Here is an 18,010-nt window from a genome sequence, read left to right as displayed (position 1 = left end):
TTATAAGTGTATATTATTATAAATGTATAAATTATAAATGAATATTATAAATGTATAAATTAATATATTATAAATATATATTAATATTATGTAGAAATGTATTTATATAATTAATATAAATGTATATATGTGTTAATATTATGTATATTAATATAAATATATAAATGTATTATATTATATATAATACATAATATAAATGTATATTTAAATGTATATGTGTATATTATTAAAAACGTTTAAATTATAAATGAATATTATATAAATGTATAAATTAATATATTATTAATATATATTAATATTATGTAGAAATGTATTAATATAATCAATATAAATGTATACATGTATCAATATTATGTATAAGGGTAAAATTAATATTATGTATATTAATATAAATGTATAAATGTATTATAAATGTATTATATTATATATTATACATAATATAAATGTATATTATAAATATACATAAATATTTATATATTATGTATAAATGTGTAATATATTATATATTATATTATATATAATTTATATAACATATAATATTTATGTAAATATATTATAAATAAAATAAAATATTTATAATATGTATGTATAAATATATAATATTAGAAATGTGTAATATATATATAATATACATTAATATTAATATAATTTATGTATAATATACATATTAATATATATTAATATATATTACAAAACAAAATTGAATAAATATATTTATAAATTTATATATAAATAACTGTATTTATATAAATATATAATATTTATTTCAATTGATATAATATATATATAATATTATACATAATTGAAATAAATATATTTATATTGATATAATATATATAAAATACATAATTGAAATATACATATTAAAATACATAATTGAAATATACATATTAAAATATAATTGAAATATACATAATTAAAATATACAAATTGAAATATACTTATTAAAATATACAAATTAAATATACATAATTGAAATATATTTGGAGTTGTTTTTGATATATTGTTTGGATATGGTGTTTTTGAAGTTGTTTTTGAAATACACATTTACTATAGCATTTGGAATGTGAAAAACAGTTTTTCAAAAACAGGTGCAAAAACACTCAATCCAAACGGACCCAACGTTTTCTGCCTGGAATCATGCTCGTGAACACTGTTCAAATTAATTTAATGATTAATGGTGTAGACAATGAATAAATATGAATGAATCCCAGTTGACCAAACAGTCAAACATAAGCTTTACAGGAATAAACTTTATGTACATCTTTTATTTTCTTTGATTTTTTTTTTGTCCCTGAAAAAAAAAAAAAAGAGAGAGAGAGTGAAGAAAATAGAGCAACGATTGCAGCACTACTAACATTTTTTATTTGTTCATTTATATTTTTTTGGTGCTAGCAGTATCAGTGGTACCTTACTCCTAATTTTCCAGCCTAAAACCAAAACATGTTTATCTAAAAAGGGTATATTCCGGTGGAGGACTTTGCTTCCATGCTTTCTTTGGAGAGAGTAGAGAGAGAACAAATTGAAATTACGAATGGATAGAGTATTATTTGAAATATTATTTGGAATAATTACTGTAGCACTTTTTGTGATGTGATGTATGTGAGATAAAAAGTTGATTGGAAATATAAAAAGGTGAATTGGAAAATGTGTTTATGATGCAAGCGAAATATTATTTGAAATAATTTCACTATCCAAACACCGGTCCAATTAAACAAGTGATGATATATGAAATAGGCGCTTCGTTTTTTACAATAACAAAACTTTTCCTCATTATTATCCTTCTTAACAGAACTCCCTTTCACATTAAAATAAAAAATAAAAAAAAAAATCGGCCCTAGAGTTCAGTTCGGATCCATCTACTACCGATCTCATTAGAAAACTTGTCATTCGTACTTCAATTTTAATACATATAAATTCATCTAAGTAAACATAAGTTTTTTCCAAGATTTAATACAAATTACTTATATCCAAAGCACTAATACATAAAAAAAAAAAAAAGCGTGGTTTCCCGTTGAAGTTGCAAATGTGTTTGGCTATGGATCATGATCCATCCAACCATCTCCTACAAAACAAATGGCAAAAGTCCAACAAACAAGCCAAACAACTGGTTAATGAGAGGGAAAAATAAACTGTAAAAGTAACAAACTTGATGGTAACGAGTCGTAGTAACTTAATTACCATCATATCAAAACACTGACAGAATGCAAAATTTAAGCCAAAACTATAAAGTACTACTGTATTGGCTAGTGCAGACCGTTGTTCTTGTCCTCCGTCAAACAGAGTTGGACCAACTCCTTCACCACCTCATCAATCTCTTCATCTCCTTTTAATTCAAGTGTCTCTCGCAAATCTCTTGCCTTCTTCCTCACGGGTTCTCCTCTTGGCCCCTTCACCACCTGGTTGATGATTTCAGCCATGTTTTCCCCATGAATCTTCCCAGTTGATCCTCGGACAACCTCCATACCTGCTCCAACCTCTTGAAGTAACCGAGCATTAACCGGTTGGTCAAGGTGCATAGGCACGGCTATGATTGGAACCCCAAATCTCATGCCCTCCAAAACTGAATTCCAACCACAATGACTCACAAAACCTCCAATGCTAGAATGGTTCAATATTTTTGCTTGGGGTGCCCATCCATTCACAATTTTTCCCCTCTCCCCAACCCTCTTGAGAAAGCCTTTTGGCAAGGCTTCTTCGACTATAATATTCTCTCCCTTTGGAAACCTAACAACCCATACAAAGTTAACACTGCTAAGCTCTAAACCATGGGCAACGCCTTCCAAATCTCCCTTGGACAGAAAATATTCGCTGCCAAAAGAAACAAAAACTGTTGAATACTTTCCTTTTGTGTTCAGCCATTCCATAATTGTCAAATCTTCATTGTCATGTACGGGGTCTTGAACAAGAGGGCCAACAGGAACTACTTTCTTGCCAGATAAGCAAGAAACGTAATCGTTATATTTACCTTCAATCTCCTTAAAACTCTTGATTAGAAGGATTTTAGAAGATCGTTCGATGCATTGAGCCACTCTATTTGCATCTTCATCGCGCTCAAGCAACTTGTTAGCTATAGCAGACTCATAATCGCGAAAAAAAATCGTGGAAGAATAAGGGAATTGGATACCTGGAGTCCGGAAGAAATGCAGCATGCACGAAGTCATGGTCGCGCTACAAGTAATAAACTCAACGGCAGGGATATTATAATATGATGCAGCCTCTGGAGCCCACGGCTGAAGAAGATCATATATGAGCAAGTCGGGCATTAGAGTCCTCAGGATCTTGCAGAAGTTAGGACTAGCCATCTCAAAAGCCTCCTTGAGAGTGACCATGAGATGTGGAGGGAGACCATTAGTGGTGTGGTACTGAGGGGGAAGGTTAGGCAATGTGGGGAGATTGAGTTCAATGAGTTGGATTGATTTACCAAACTTTGGGCTTATTTTTGACCTGATTGAACTGAGGTTAATGGGGGTAGAGCACAAATAGATGTTGAAGTTTCTGGCGGTCAGTTTCCTGGCAAGTTCTAAGTAAGGGGAGACATGCCCATGAGCAAGCCATGGGAGCATAAGAATGCTGGAAATTGTTTGGTTTTCTTCCATTGCTCAAAAGCTCTCTCGCAAGAATTTTCTGCTATGGGGAAGGAGAAGATCGAAAAGTTTCTTTCTGTGCAGGAGATATGGGGAGGGGAAAAGTTTTTTGGGGTAATAAGCATAGAAAACTTCCATATTATTGGTGCACTTAGAAGGAATGAAAATATTTGGTGAATTTTTGAGAATCAGAATCTTCACAGAATTGCTAAATATGTTAAGTTGCCATGCAATAGTATTGGAGATGATCAATGCCATTGCATGGCAACTTAACATAACTCGTGGATTGCGTGAAGGCATGGAAAAAGTTGACGTTATTACGGCCATGACTAGATAGCAGAGTTTTTCTCCTTGTCATTCTTTCTATAGAAGATTTAACAACTTCGCCGGAGAAATTCAATTCAATTCTCGACTGGCGACTTTTTTATTTCTCTAGGTAATCTCCACTTGGTCGGTGAAAGTTGGAAAAATGTACAAAGTGAGTTATACTTAACTATACATGCATGCATGCGTGCACCCACACACATATATGTGTAATCACACTCAACCTATTTTATAATGACACTCCTACTATCATTTTTATCATGTATTTTTCATTTATTAAATTGTATAATAAAAAATTGTGAAAATGCTATTATAAAAAAAAGAATTAATTTTCTATATACTGACAGTGTATCCACTTGCACCATTGGATATATGACACATAATCGGAATTTGAATTTGAAACCCAAATTTTGCATATGTATCGTACATTCAACCATGATAATGTATACACTGTTAGTGTATACTATAAGATTACTCTAAAAAAAAGTGAAGTACGATTGCATTTGCATTTTTTTTGGCACTACTGTTGAGTAATGTTATTGATAGATGATTATTAAAGTCATTAATTAGTTAAGTTAGTTGGGAGGATTTTGGATAAAATGATTGAAAATTCCTTTTTTCTGAAAAACGTCTTTGGATCATGTCGATACTGATATTGTTATTAGTTTGGAAGATTTTGAAATCTCTTGCAAGATATGAACAGGGAGAATTCTCTTTGCTTTCATAAACCATTAGTAGAATAATATAGATAGAGCTATGTTTGATTATTAATACGGAATCGAATAATATTATGACCTAGTGGGAAAAGCATAGCCGTATGTGCTAATTAAAAGAAATAATTGGTATAGGTTATTGAAAGTGATTATGTGATCATAATCTATCCTTGGTAGATTTTTTGGAAGAAACATATATATTATAGCCCCTTTGATTTAGCTTTTTATATAACGTCCATGCCACGCTAAAAATGATAACACAAAGTATTTATGACTGGAGCTGCAAACCGTGGTCTGACAAGTCTAACGAATTTCGGAATGGAAGCATACAGGATTCCAGGTTCTTGCAGTCGTAAAGATTTCGACTCTCAAATTCTATGCAAAGTAAATGCTCAGCTGAGAGACACTTTAACAAAAATCTGAGTTATCTCGATCCTGATTTCCATCTTCAATAATAGTTGTTTAAGGATTAACTTGTCTTGTGCAATAATATATTATTGTTTGTGGTTTTGCAAATCAAATACAACTGTTGGTTTGATTTCCCGAGATGAGCTAAATGACTACCGTCCACAATGTTGGTCAATTGAGAATGGGCACATCTTCTGAGTCTTCGGTGCATAAACTTTTTACTGGTGGTAAAATCTCTTTCTTTGTGAACGGTGCTGTCTCTCGGAGAAGATTGTAGCATGCGAGATGCTCTGCTTAAGACTTAAATATGAGGAATTTCTATGGCCCCCCCTCCTCCTTTAGCACCCAAGAAAAGGTAAGTAGTGAAGGATACCTCTACTTGGAGGCATGCAGTTCCTGCGCAAGTCCGTCCCAAAATCATAAAAACGCAGAAAAAGCACTGCCATTGTCTGATGCACGAAAATAAAAGAAGAAAATTGATAATGCGATTTTGCAAGCATACAAGATTTCCAGACAACACCAAAACTAGCTGAAATATGTCACGTCATGTATTGCTAATCAATTCTGGTTATTTCTTCCATCGAACCTTTACAAAAGAATTATGAAATATTATAAGACGAAAGCTTCGCCACCGGGAAGATAAGAATGCCACTAGCATGAACTATCCATGAAATCCACCAACAAATCCTTAACCATTACTCTATCTGGCATCTTTCCCGCCGCACCATATATTGGAGCAAGCCCTCCACTAATAGGACCTGGATTTTCTTTTACCTGAAATGGGAAAAACTCCATGAATGATTGTTAGTGTTTCTTCAAAATTCATGGCGTTGGCAAAAATACATCTCCAAAGTTAAGGGCCAAAACAGATTGAGGCCTCGCAAAATGAAGGTTCAGAAAAAGAGACTTAAGAGGCTCAACCTTCAGCGCCCTCTGCACATCTTAGAAGTTCCCTAACTTTGACGGCAAAAGCTTTTGTTTTCAACCTCAGCATGTTATTATTCCTCCACCGAATGGCACAGGACATGACATGACCAGGTTTACATTTTTACCAGCAAAAGTTACATGAATTGTGAGCCGCCATCATGAATTATGCATGTCTATTACGTTAATCAATCCTGATATGCAACTGCGATGGTCTGATTAGAAATATGGTAATTAGTGTTCTCGACTAATCAAGAACTTACAGTTTGAACAGATTCTCTGAGATCCTTCAAGAAGTCCTCAACAACACATACATGCTGAAGTGTCACACATATATGAATGCTGTCAAAGAAGCATAATGTTAATACCTCAGGAGAAGAATTTGAGAGAGCACTAAATGAATAAACACAATTCTTCAGAGCAACTGGGTAGAGTACTCAAAATGGTAAGAAGCACTATTACATGTAATTAAATGTCGTATTATGATAAAGATGCCATGTTGAGTGACTATCTTGCCATTGGTAAATGTGATGACTAAAATCCAATATCATGATGTATCCATGATCAGTAAAAGATGCTTACCTATTAGGTCTTTGCAGCGCATTTAGATGCCAACCTTTTGATGACATAATATCGTTGACTTCAAAGATGTCCACAACATCAGATCCAAAGGCCACAATGGTCATATCAGGCCTTCCAATGATGAATAGTTCGGGAATTTCCTGCACTCTGCATTGATAAAACATTGGTATGTGACGGTCCTTAATTTGAAATACTCAAAAACTATCCAGTGAAACATGTATCTACCCCTTCTGTATTCTCTTTGAAGCTTCCATTATAGCCCTTGTGTTTTCCAAGTATCCTGTAAGAGAGGAAGAAACTTGTGAGCTCAGAATCCACAAGTTCAAAACAGAAATTTGGACAACCAAGTGCAAATTGTAATTAATTATGATGTACCTTCCACTCCTAGTGACATCATTGCTGCCCAAGCTCCAGCAATCAAGCCTCCGGGCCTGCTCCCAGCAATCGTTGGAGAGACATAAAGCCCACCAGACCATTCAGTAACTGACAGTCAAAGTAATTTATACAGAAGCATCAGACATGAGTTTAGGCATAAGTTAAAATACAGATAACATATTTCACTGGCCAAGAATTAAGACAATCCCAAATCCTTTTATGTCCAACAGTTGTTGCAAGAATGCCAATAATGACCTGATTTCTAGAAATGTAGTCTCACAGAGACTGCTCAACATTTACTAAATCAAATTACAAAAGTTTTGTTATGGCATGCACCTAGCTTGACCGCTCAAAAATTAGAAATAGATCATTGTGAAATTATAACTCACCAGCAACAAATTGATGCTGTTATATCAGAGATACAAGAAGCCACGTGATTCAGCATCCCAACATTCAGGCCCATTAGCAAACATGCAAAGTAGAATAGGCAGCCATCGAAATTAGAAGGGAAAAAAAAAAGCAAAAAAAAAAAAAAAAAAGATGATATGTGTTCAGCAACTTGAGCTATGTGTGGAATATGTCATTTAGACATGTTAAGCCATAATGATCAGCTTGTAGATCAACATTAGTACGCAGAATGACTAATGCAATTGGATGAATGAATTGTGGATTGCAATTTATAAGTGCATTTATCCTTATTAATCATGTCTAAGATTCTAAATATTGCTACTAGTTTCTTCTAATTTTTCAATTGGGTAAAGCTTTAATTCGAAAAAGCGAAGAATAGGTTTCACTAAGATGAAAGTTTTGCTTTCTTCTCTAATTATCAGCTTGGAACTATAGCATTTCAAGAAAATTGAAGGCATCACTCCGGTCTAAAGCAGAGCACCAGTCTATGCAAAAAATACAGATTAGGTTAGTCAATCCTGCCCAAGACGTGTTTGTTGGCACGACCAGCATAGGAACTCCAACTTATGAGTAAAGCAAAACTGAACTGATCAGCTGAAAATGGTTCCACAACAGGCCGAATGAATAGATGAATGTAGACAGGGGAACCTGAAAACAGGTAGTTTTATGACCTTATTAAAGCGTGTAAGGGGGGAGGTTGAATTCCAAACGTTATATCTCTACCATACTTGTCACCAAAATATGGAGATACTATGACATTTTGGACAGTGATAACTACAGTAGCAAGAGACTAATCAATAACAAAGGAATCAACCAGCAGATGAGGAAGACCATATCTCTCCCTACACTCTTAACACCAAACCCCCTAAAAAGAACGGGAAAAATCATGCAGAAACACCTTCCAAAGAAAAAAGGAGCCTGCATTCATCTCTGATAGGTTTTCAATCTACCATAAGAAAACTCCAAACGATTTTAAATGCTTCTTGAGAATAGCGTATAAGTAGAGAGATGACAAATAATTGCTTACCTTTCTGATGTCATGATTTCTGTACAGAACTATACTAGTTCCTTTCGGAGCCAAACCATATTTGTGTACATCTACTGAGATTGAGGTCACTCCTTGAACAGAAAAATCACAAGGTGGTACAGGGTACCTAGTAATTAACATGATAGTTTAGTGGATTAAACAAATAATTTTCGTAACCCCAAGAACAAATGAAGCAGAAAGATCAATCAATGAAAATAAATAAATAAATAAAAGCCACTATCAAGTATAAGCTTCTTCTCTTGGTAATTTGTCCAAATAAATGGCACATATGACACAACAACTGCAGCATCTAATGAAAATGTTTAAAACCCACACCATAGGCATCTTGTAATGAATACTCCTTGAATACATTTTGGATGCAGTTGTTTAAGAGTATATTTTAGCAGCATCCACTTCAAGTGCTATCATATACTTTTCATTGTAGCTTTGGATCAATTCCTATTCTCACCAACATATTAGAGAGCCCATGAAAGCAGTGATTAATAAAAATTACAGAACAGTTTTAACAGTATAAGCTGGTATTGTTTTCCTTCCTTTTTCATTAATTGACATAAAAACAGCATGATGCCATCAAAACAATTTCAAGAATAGGAAGGATCCTTCTCCTCAAAATGCTATTGTCATGCAATTTCATTTTTGTAGCCTGTGAGAACAAATATTCAGTAAAAGAAGAACTAACTATGTAAGGATAAGATATAAGAGAATATGAGAAATGGTGATCTACATAACAGCTTGAAGCCTAAGGATAAGAAGGGAGAACACGAGACTTCAAAGTAACTTGAATGATTTAATAATTAGCAAAAGATAGCAGAAAATGAGCCAGATAATGTCCAGAATATTTACCCAAGTTTACGAGCAAAAGGTAGTACAAAGCCACCCAGACAGAGGTCTACATGTAAACAAATTCCAAAACTAGAAGCTAAATCACCAAGCTCCTGCGAGAGAGATTATAAAAGGTGAATTCTGAGAAGCAAAAACCATTTCTCAGGAATTGGAGAATGAGTACTCTGAATCACATGCCTCAATTGGGTCAATAATTCCATGAGGGAAGCCAGGTGCTGATCCAACAATCTGTGAATTCATGAGTTTCAAGTTCAGGTTCGCTTGAAAAGTAACAAAGTTAGGAAACCAGACAAAAGATAACATGAAGATAAACTAGCAATTATCGCTTCTAAATGATGACAGCAAAATGTGAAATGAAATCTGATCGCCAACAGTTACACAAAACCATCAAAACCTGACATGATCTATAGTAAAATAACATTGCTTTAGGGAGAAAAGAAACAAACTCTGCTCCAATATTGCTAAATGCACGGCATACCAGACCTACTTAAGAATAATACCATTATAGTGTTTTTGTTGATATGTCTTCTTATAGCCCTGGCATCTGCTTGAAATTGTTTGTTTACTGGGACTCGCCACAACTTGATTTTGAAATATTGAGCAGCCTTGTCATACGCAGAGTGGGCAGATACTGGTATTATCCTATGTTCGCAAAGTAAAATGCATGATGTGATTAATTTGCTCATGAAAATTAAGCAAGAAAAGCTTATGTATAGCTACATACATTTCTGGTTTAGTGATTCCCTTCTTAGCTCTGATGTAGTCACGAGATGATTTCACCGCTAATAATATGCTTTCTGTCCCACCTGATGTCATATTCCCACAGATTTGCCCTCCAGAAGCCTTTTCCTTACTTCCAAGTAGTGCAGCTGTCATTGCAACAACCTCTGCTTCAAATCTTACAACACTTGGGAATACATCGAGATGCAGTGGATTAGTATGTGCAAACCTGAAAGGAACCTCGAGAGCAAGAGGCCAAAAGACAAAAATTAGTGACACCATTTTAATAGGCTGAAGGTTGATAAATGAGAATGGAAAACCATCTAAAACTGACAATGAAACATCCAATGCCAAATCTGTGACCTTTCCCTAGAAGGTCCTTCACTATAATTCCGGAAGTTTTACCAGAAATTAGAATTGCTTGTTCATTGTATACATTAGCTACAGATCAAAACTATCCTATTGTCTAGTTAATAGAATGGGCTTTTTAATATGAACAACTGCATTATCATACTAACATTGAACATGCCTCATTTATCAAAGGAAAATGTCCTTCCTGCTCAGTTCCTCCAATATAGCTGCACAAACATATCAAGTTAGCCTTTACTTGCAAGAACATGCTACTAGTAATAAAATCACTGTCTCAAAGGTGCCTGAAAGTATGCCTAGCCAATGATTAACTAAGAACATACACTGTACCAGAGCATCTGCCCTGCCAGACCACATCTTTTTGCTTCTCATCTTTCATTTTCTCAATAACTCCAGCTCCCAGTCGTGTCCGTGGCAACTCACTTATCCAATCATCTCTTTTGGATTTACCAGAAGTTTGCATTTTATCCACAACCTGCAAAGTAAATGAACAAAAACTGCAGCTCAGTAAGCCGAGTAAGATTTTTAGTTACAAGTTACAACTAATATGAAAAAAGAAACATAATACAGTGGACCATGAAAAGCACTAGACAAGAAGCTTTTGGTAACTAATAAAATTCATATTTGTAGCTGGAATTCAAATTTGCTTAAAAAAAGATTTGGAATAGTAAAACAATTTTTGAACGAAAAATGATGAAGGCAAATATTCGAACAATTTGGAATGGATTACGCATTTTGAAAAGGTTGTCATGATGAGGAAAATAGAAAAATAAGAAACAAGTACCAAAAGAGTCCAACACAATCAACAAGTTTCTGTCCAGAGCAAACGTTCTATGTAATTGACATCAACCAGGGAACTACTAATCCACTGCTGAAAGGCATTATCTACTCATTCAATTTTGCACACAGTCATGTCATTTTTCAATCGATTACAGTGGTGGCAGATTCAGTTAGACTTGCAATATTATACCAGAAAATTTGATAATAAAAGAACATCATCCGGTGCTACTTTTAGTTCTGTTCCTTTTTTGATTGATTATTCTCTCTTTGGCTACTTTTTCATTGTCCAATTAAAGCTCAAATTCTTTACTTATTTCCAAAAACCGTTAAACATAATATAAAAAGGTCAATAAGCATATATTATGAAATCATAACGGATAAACAATTATACAATATACACCACCTTTTGCTTTTCGGCATCGATGTATCGTTTTACTCCAGGCACTAACCTGTATCAAATATAACCAAAATTTACGACAGAAAAACCAAAATCGGTATTTACATATGTAGCAAGCTCCGAATAACAAAAGAAAAATAGTCAAACAAATATTGAAAAAGAAATAGTTGAAAGATTACTTGACACAGCTCATGAAGAAGCCTAGAATAGTAGCTTTGAGTCCGTTCTCGGAAATAACATCGAAAAATGATTGCAACAGTCGAGCCAGAAGCAGAGTGAGAATGGGAGCGGCGACCAAAGCGAGAGGTTCGTAGTTGGATAAGGAAACATTGACCGAAGCTCTCAGTCGATTCAGCGAAGACGACAGCTGATTCAGCGACTCCATTTTGTTCACCGATCGGCCTGAACTCTGGAAATCCAAAATCTGTATGAAAAACAGTTGGTTTTTTTTAAAATTATTATTTGGGAACACCTAAACAGAGTTTGTATTATATATACAGGAAATAGAAAGACACGACGATAAGGAGAATAATTTTACTTGGTAAGGCGTAGGGAATACGTACAAGTTATCACTTCGTCGTATGGCGGGTTTGTCACGTTGCGTCGAGTTTTCATTTTTATTTTATTTTGCCTTTGAGGGTGCTGCATAACCAATTCCCTCCCCAACCAACCCACAACAATTTTTTCGCTTTTCATTTCTTCAATAATGGATATTGGTAACTTTGAGAAACAAAACTGGAGTCAGCTGACAGCAATTAGAATCATGATTATTAAAGCATTAGACAACCTTACATAAAATATGGCTTTCAATCTTTGTTTATCTGTTCTCTTTCCATACATTCCATGTGATAAATTCTACATCCATAATATGTTGAAGAGATATCTCGTAATATAATATTGTATTTAATGATGTAATCGGAGACAAATGAGTTATTTGGTAGTAGCAATACGTTGAAAAAAAAAATTTGTTTGGATACATAAATTTTTTTTTAAATCTGATTTTAGCTACATCATAAATATGTTTTTAGTCATTTTTTATATTTTCAATCAATTTTTTAATTTCATATATATTATGTCACAAAGAAAAGCTACAATAATTTATTTTGAATAATATTTCAAATAATTCACTATTCAAATACTCCCATAATATCCCATTTACAGCTTTAACAATTTAGTGCTACTAATTTTGTCCGTCGAATGCCCAAAAAAAAGAAGATTAAATGGGGAAAAAGAAATTGCGATTCTTTTTAAATGAAACTTGCTCTTATCAAACTAAGGGAAAGATATTGGAACAACATCATAGTTGAAGTTCCACTGAAAAAACTCTCGAAGCAGATTAAGTCAAAGCGGACCAGTGACGTCAGGGTAGCAACTCAGATTGAGGACATTTGCTGCTTAAGCTCTCTGTTTCAAAACTTCTCATTTTGTTTAGCAAACCAGGAAAAATCTTATTAATAAAAGCATATTGATAAGCAAGTACGTCTTAAGCATGGATATGGGCGAGGAGCCACAGTACACTTTTTGTATACATGTATTCGAGCCTTTGTTCATTGTGTGAACATATTATATAGTATTTTAAATGAAATTCCTATCGTTTTTGAAGAAAAAAAAAAAAAGTGATTCTTTCGGGGAAGGCACTTCAGAACACGTAACGACGGAAAGTTGTTACTCATTGGGCCTGCTATAACCCTCAAAAGTTAGAAGCTTATGCTAGGAGCAAAACGACTCAACTAAAATGATTTCAGTGGCCCAACAAAATGGAATTATGGTTTCTACTGCCATAAACTAGTCCAAGAAAGCGGTCAAGGCGAACAATGGAGTTTTTCATATAAATGGGCGCCACCTCAAGTCTTGTCCATAAGCTAGTCACCCATCATGACTGCAATGTGCAAAATTCCTCTGCGGCCTAACTTAATCCAAAAGGATAATTGCATAAACCTTCCTTGAGGTTTCTAACATTTGCACTCATCTCCTCTGAGGTTTTAAAAATAAGCACCGATCTCTCTTAACATGAATTTGGGGCCTATAGCTGATATAAGATAGGGTAAATTTGCTTTTATACCCTGTGAGTTTAAGGTTGTTAGTAAACAAATTTGGGCAAAAAACTTAGGGCAATAAACAAGTTTAGGATAACTAATTAAACAATATTAATGGTTATTTCTTGTACGATTAAGGGCTTGTTTGGGAGTGAAGTTTTTTGCCAAGTTTTTTAGCTACTAGTTTTTTAACAACTTTTGCTACAAGAACCCCAAAAAACTTATCAAAGTTTTTTACTTACACGCTTCAAAATAATACACAAAAAACTTTCCCTTCAACTTTTTTTCTTTTTCCTCCTTCACCTAACCGGCCACCACCTCCACCACTGCTTCCCGCGCCGGTAACTATTTCGGCCAACTTTTGCCGGCCTTCCTCTCTTTTTTTTCTCTCCTCCCCTTCCCCCTTTGACCGATATGTTGGTTTCCAATATCTCTTTTTTCTTTTTTTTTTCTTTCTCCCTCCCCCCTCCCCTCTTTCCCTCTACCTTTCCCCTCCCGCAGCTTAAGGAGAAGGAAAATTGCAAAAAAAAAATAAAAAATACACCCCGCTGTTGCTGCTTATTCTGCTGGCAAGATAAGGAGATGAGAGGGAGATAGAACATGGAACATGGAAAAAAAATCATTTCTGTTACTGCAAAACTCATGTGCAAAACTCAGGTGGCGGGAGAGGGAGGCGGGGGAGCTTTTGCAGGGGTGGGGGAGGGGATGACAGGGCAGAGGGGGAAGGCGGGGCAGAGGGAGTGGCGGGGCCAGAGGGCGAAGGCGCAGAGGGGGGTGGCGGGGCAGAAGAGAGGAGAGGGGTGGCGGGAGGTGGCATTGGTGGAGTTGCTGCTGAGGGTGGCGGAGGTAACGGGGAAGGGGGAAGGGGAAGGAATAAGAAGAAGAAGAAGAGATGAAAGAAAAGAAAAAGGAAAGAAAGAAAAAGAAAAAAAAGTTTTTCACCCTATAAAAACTTTTATAAAATTTTTCACCTTACAAAAACTTCTATAAAATTTTTTCAAAAACTTCTACAGTGCACTACAGTAAAGTTTTAGACAAACTCTCAAAAAACTCAGGTTCCAAACAGGCCCTAAGTATTGTAAGTGCACTCAAAATGGTGCCAATTGATGCTCCAATATAGCGCCATTTTTGTGATTGACAACACTTGATAGGACAATCCAAATCGTGTCTATACAGAAGAGAGGTGGAAGCAAGAAAGATGTAAGGGAAAAAAACCACCCTGCAAAGCTCCATAAGGGAATAAGTTTTGGTGGTTATAGTTAACCTCAATTCATCTTAAGCATTCATGAAACGAAAGGAGAAAGACAATAGAAATCAAGGCAAATTTTGAAGTTTTTTTTTTTTTTGTTAAAAATTTGCGACAATTAGATGACTATAGGTAAGTAATTCTTTGTTATCTCAACTTAATACATAAAGTTTCTATGTACACTAATAAATGGAAGATTTTGGAGTTGGTTGTACACTTTGTATGTTTTAGAAACTCAAATTTTTGAATGTATGCTCGTTGCTTCTTCCAGTTGTTGCTACAACACTTGTTTTCTCTGCACTTATATTCCTTTGAGTTTCACTAATTATTTTCAGTTTTTAATACTTCTTATTCTTTCACTAATAAAACCTCATAGGAGGCAAACATAGTACAAATAGAGCAAAATTGTTATCTCATTTCTTAAAAGACTTTTTTAATGGCACTTTCTCTGACATAGGCTGAATCTGTTATCAAAACCTTAAGTTCAAGGGAAGTTAGTGCTATTTTTAAAATTTCAAGAGAAGTGAATGCAACTATTAGAAATCTCAGGGGATGTTTATGCAATTATCCCTAATCCAAAATACCATTCTCCCATCAGGTAAAAGACAAAATAATAATAATAATAATAATAAAAGGCGTACCCTTGACAGGAAAATGTTGGTTGATTTTTTAAAAATTTTTTTGAGGATTGAAACTATATGGGGCAACACATTTGTTTATAAATAATTTCACAACTCTAGAGCTCTCAATTTTGTTTCTATCTTTAACCAAGTTTGATCGAGTTTCTACCATCTTGTTTCATATCAATCTCGAACTAGGCAACTCTAAGGCCATGCTTGGATTGCTTGTTTCCGTCGGAAAATATTGTCGTTTTCCGTGATCACATTTCCCTATCACCTTTTTCCCTCATATATATTAAATCGCTACAGTAATTTTTCCATGAAAAATGAAGGAAAATGCAATCCAAACACAACTTAAGAGTTCCCGATTTAATTGATTGAAGAAAGTGGTCCAATTTGAATTTGGAACACTGAAAAAATCAATATCGTTTTCTTATTTTGTTTGATGTAAATGTGTGGTACATTAAAACATAAACAGAAGCCTATTGCACCCTCAGATCTCCAAATTTTATTTTCTATAGTTGAGCAATAAATCACATTATCAATATTTTGCAAATATATAATTGTTGAAACCACAAATTTCCATCATAAGCTAAGACCGAAAGATATACAGTTTATTGTAGTTATATCCGATTGCACGTATTCAATAACTAAAAAATTGCTTATTTGGCCGGATGAAGCACAACAATATGGTATAATAATTATCCCATTTCGAACGGATTAGGCATTTGTAGGAATGTTTTTGAAAAACTTTACTATAAATTTGTATATTAAAATTTTGTATTATAAATGTATTTTAAAGTATTTTTAAAATTTAAAACTTTATTGATTTTTTTTTAAATTTTATAGTAGTACCTTATCACAACTATCCACCATGCCCTCTCCCAGTAGTACTAGCCCCTATTGCCATTGGTCTCTCTCATTTCCTCACTCTCTCTATTCCCCATCATTTCTCTTCCTCTTCCCCTTCTCTCCCCGACACCTCCTTCCCTGTTTGTCCATGACCAGATATGATCGTGTTTACTAGAAAAATGGGGGAAGAGAGGAGACAAATGAAAGAAGAGAGAGAAGAAGCGAAAGAGAAAGAGAGAGAGGGTGCCTAGAGCGAAGGACGGGGGTGACGACAAAAGATGGGAGTGGTGATGGATTAAGAAGAAGAGAGATATTTAATATTTATTTATTATAGATACAAAATATTTTGTGTTTAGGAGTTATTTGGATTATTTTTGAAGGTGTTTTTAGATTGGTGCTATTATGGACTTGAATTTGAAATGCAAGTTTTTGGTAAAAAAAAAAGATTATGATTAACTTTTTATACATTGATAATATAGTAATTTTTTTATACTGATATATATCATAAGTGCATGATTTGAATTTCAAATTAATATGATATAAACCTGTTAATATAAAGAAAATATATATCAAAGAGCGTATAAAAAAGTTATCCAAAATAAAAATACATACAGAGAGTATTATAAACTTTTAATTAATGAAATAGTTGCTCTTGATAACACGTGGTTTGACCCGACTATCGAGTCAAATCGCAGCCATGTGTGATATAGCCTACCAACCAACTTACTCGCTGCCCGTGCGCTCACAATCGTTTTTCCTTTTCGGGCCATATATGAGCTTTTCTTCCTGTGTACATATAATTAAAAAAAAAAAAAAGACTTTTTCCGTGCATGTGACATTGCCTTGCTTCCCTGTGAGTGGCTGCCGATCGTCGTGTTGTGGGGAATTGATGGGAGGCGTGGGGAGAAAAGGTTTGGTCAAAGCCACGGCCAGCCAACGAAACCTATCAGCCCGTAAAATGGATCGTTTGAATCAATTATAATCCGGATAAAAAAGAATTTCTGAACTTATAGAAAATGATTGACAGAAACAATTTCACTCACAGACTTTTTGCTCAACTTTGAACAGCCAAAGATCATGTAGAGGGAAAAAAAAATACATGACAACTTTATTAGCTATAAATGGTAGGATTAATTATATACATATGTTATGCATCTAACCATAATAATATATATATATATATATATAATATGTAAAATTAACTCTAAATGTCATGGTCGCATTTTAGTACACAATAACACATTTGTTTAGAAATAATTTCACGAGACCCTTGATTCTCTCAAGGATATACTACAATTGGTGTTACCAAGCCTTCTTTAGCAACTTTTGTAATGGATCTTAGGCCCTCTAAAGAACCACAAAAGACAAAAAGAAAAATAAAAAATAAAAGTTTGGAGGAGCTAGCCAATTGAATATAAAGATGATCTACTGTGAATTTTATTAATTTTAAATTCGTTGTGGGATGATGAAAGTTAAAAGCAAAACCCATTTGGATTACTATTTGTTAAAATTTCTGTTGAAAAATGTATTATAATGATACGATTGAAAAATAGGTTTATAAAAAAATATAAAAATTTGTCGGAAAAAAAGTCACTTTCCAAACAATGGATTTGCGCTAGAATAACTACCATTACTGCTAAAAGTCCTTTTTGACCTTACGTGCCGTTTACGACACCAAATTATACCAAAAAAAATGGGGTAGCAGACGGGACTCATCTAGCCATCAACCCCAGCCGCCTCTCATTAGTCATTAGTCCACCCCCTTAGTCATAGCACCT

The 18,010-nt window shown here is 34.2% G+C and overlaps 2 protein-coding genes across 3 annotated transcripts; both read right to left on the bottom strand.

The window, feature by feature from the left end:
* Positions 1-2,246: 2,246 nt before the first annotated feature.
* On the bottom strand, positions 2,247-3,599 carry LOC113718657 (UDP-glucosyltransferase 29-like). Its single transcript, XM_027243547.1, has one exon. It carries the CDS (start codon positions 3,597-3,599, stop codon positions 2,247-2,249), a length of 1,353 nt encoding a protein of 450 aa, XP_027099348.1.
* A 1,959-nt stretch (positions 3,600-5,558) lies between these two features.
* On the bottom strand, positions 5,559-12,002 carry LOC113719067 (sphingosine-1-phosphate lyase-like). 2 transcript variants are annotated; one of them, XM_027244073.2, is made up of 15 exons: positions 11,658-12,001; positions 11,485-11,530; positions 10,625-10,776; positions 10,451-10,510; positions 9,937-10,161; positions 9,713-9,854; positions 9,390-9,440; positions 9,213-9,304; positions 8,349-8,475; positions 7,303-7,318; positions 6,914-7,021; positions 6,764-6,818; positions 6,539-6,685; positions 6,220-6,298; positions 5,559-5,806 (listed from the first exon to the last, which is right to left on the bottom strand). In XM_027244073.2, the coding sequence occupies exons 1-15, from the start codon at positions 11,861-11,863 to the stop codon at positions 5,684-5,686; spliced, it is 1,629 nt and encodes a 542-aa protein (XP_027099874.1). In that variant the 5' UTR covers positions 11,864-12,001; the 3' UTR covers positions 5,559-5,683. The 2 variants fall into 2 exon arrangements, with proteins under 2 accessions (XP_027099874.1, XP_071928466.1); XM_072072365.1 differs by lacking the exon at positions 6,220-6,298 and having other exon boundaries at positions 5,742-5,806; positions 11,658-12,002.
* Between the last annotated feature and the right edge of the window lie 6,008 nt (positions 12,003-18,010).

Source organism: Coffea arabica, chromosome 11e, assembly GCF_036785885.1.
Source record: "Coffea arabica cultivar ET-39 chromosome 11e, Coffea Arabica ET-39 HiFi, whole genome shotgun sequence".
Lineage (NCBI taxonomy): Eukaryota > Viridiplantae > Streptophyta > Magnoliopsida > Gentianales > Rubiaceae > Coffea > Coffea arabica.
This window is presented reverse-complemented; position numbering and strand designations above follow the sequence as displayed.

Bases quoted from the DNA above. Each gene is read 5' to 3' on its own strand.
- LOC113719067 (XM_027244073.2), bottom strand. From the start codon at position 11,863: ATGGAGTCGCTGAATCAGCTGTCGTCTTCGCTGAATCGACTGAGAGCT. The intron at 9,441-9,712 runs GTATTATTCTTA...ATGAATTCACAG, and splicing joins TCAACAAAAACACTATAATG to ATTGTTGGATCAGCACCTGG. The intron at 6,819-6,913 runs GTACATCATAAT...CCTCTCTTACAG, and splicing joins GATGTCACTAGGAGTGGAAG to GATACTTGGAAAACACAAGG.
- LOC113718657 (XM_027243547.1), bottom strand. From the start codon at position 3,599: ATGGAAGAAAACCAAACAATTTCCAGCATTCTTATGCTCCCATGGCTT.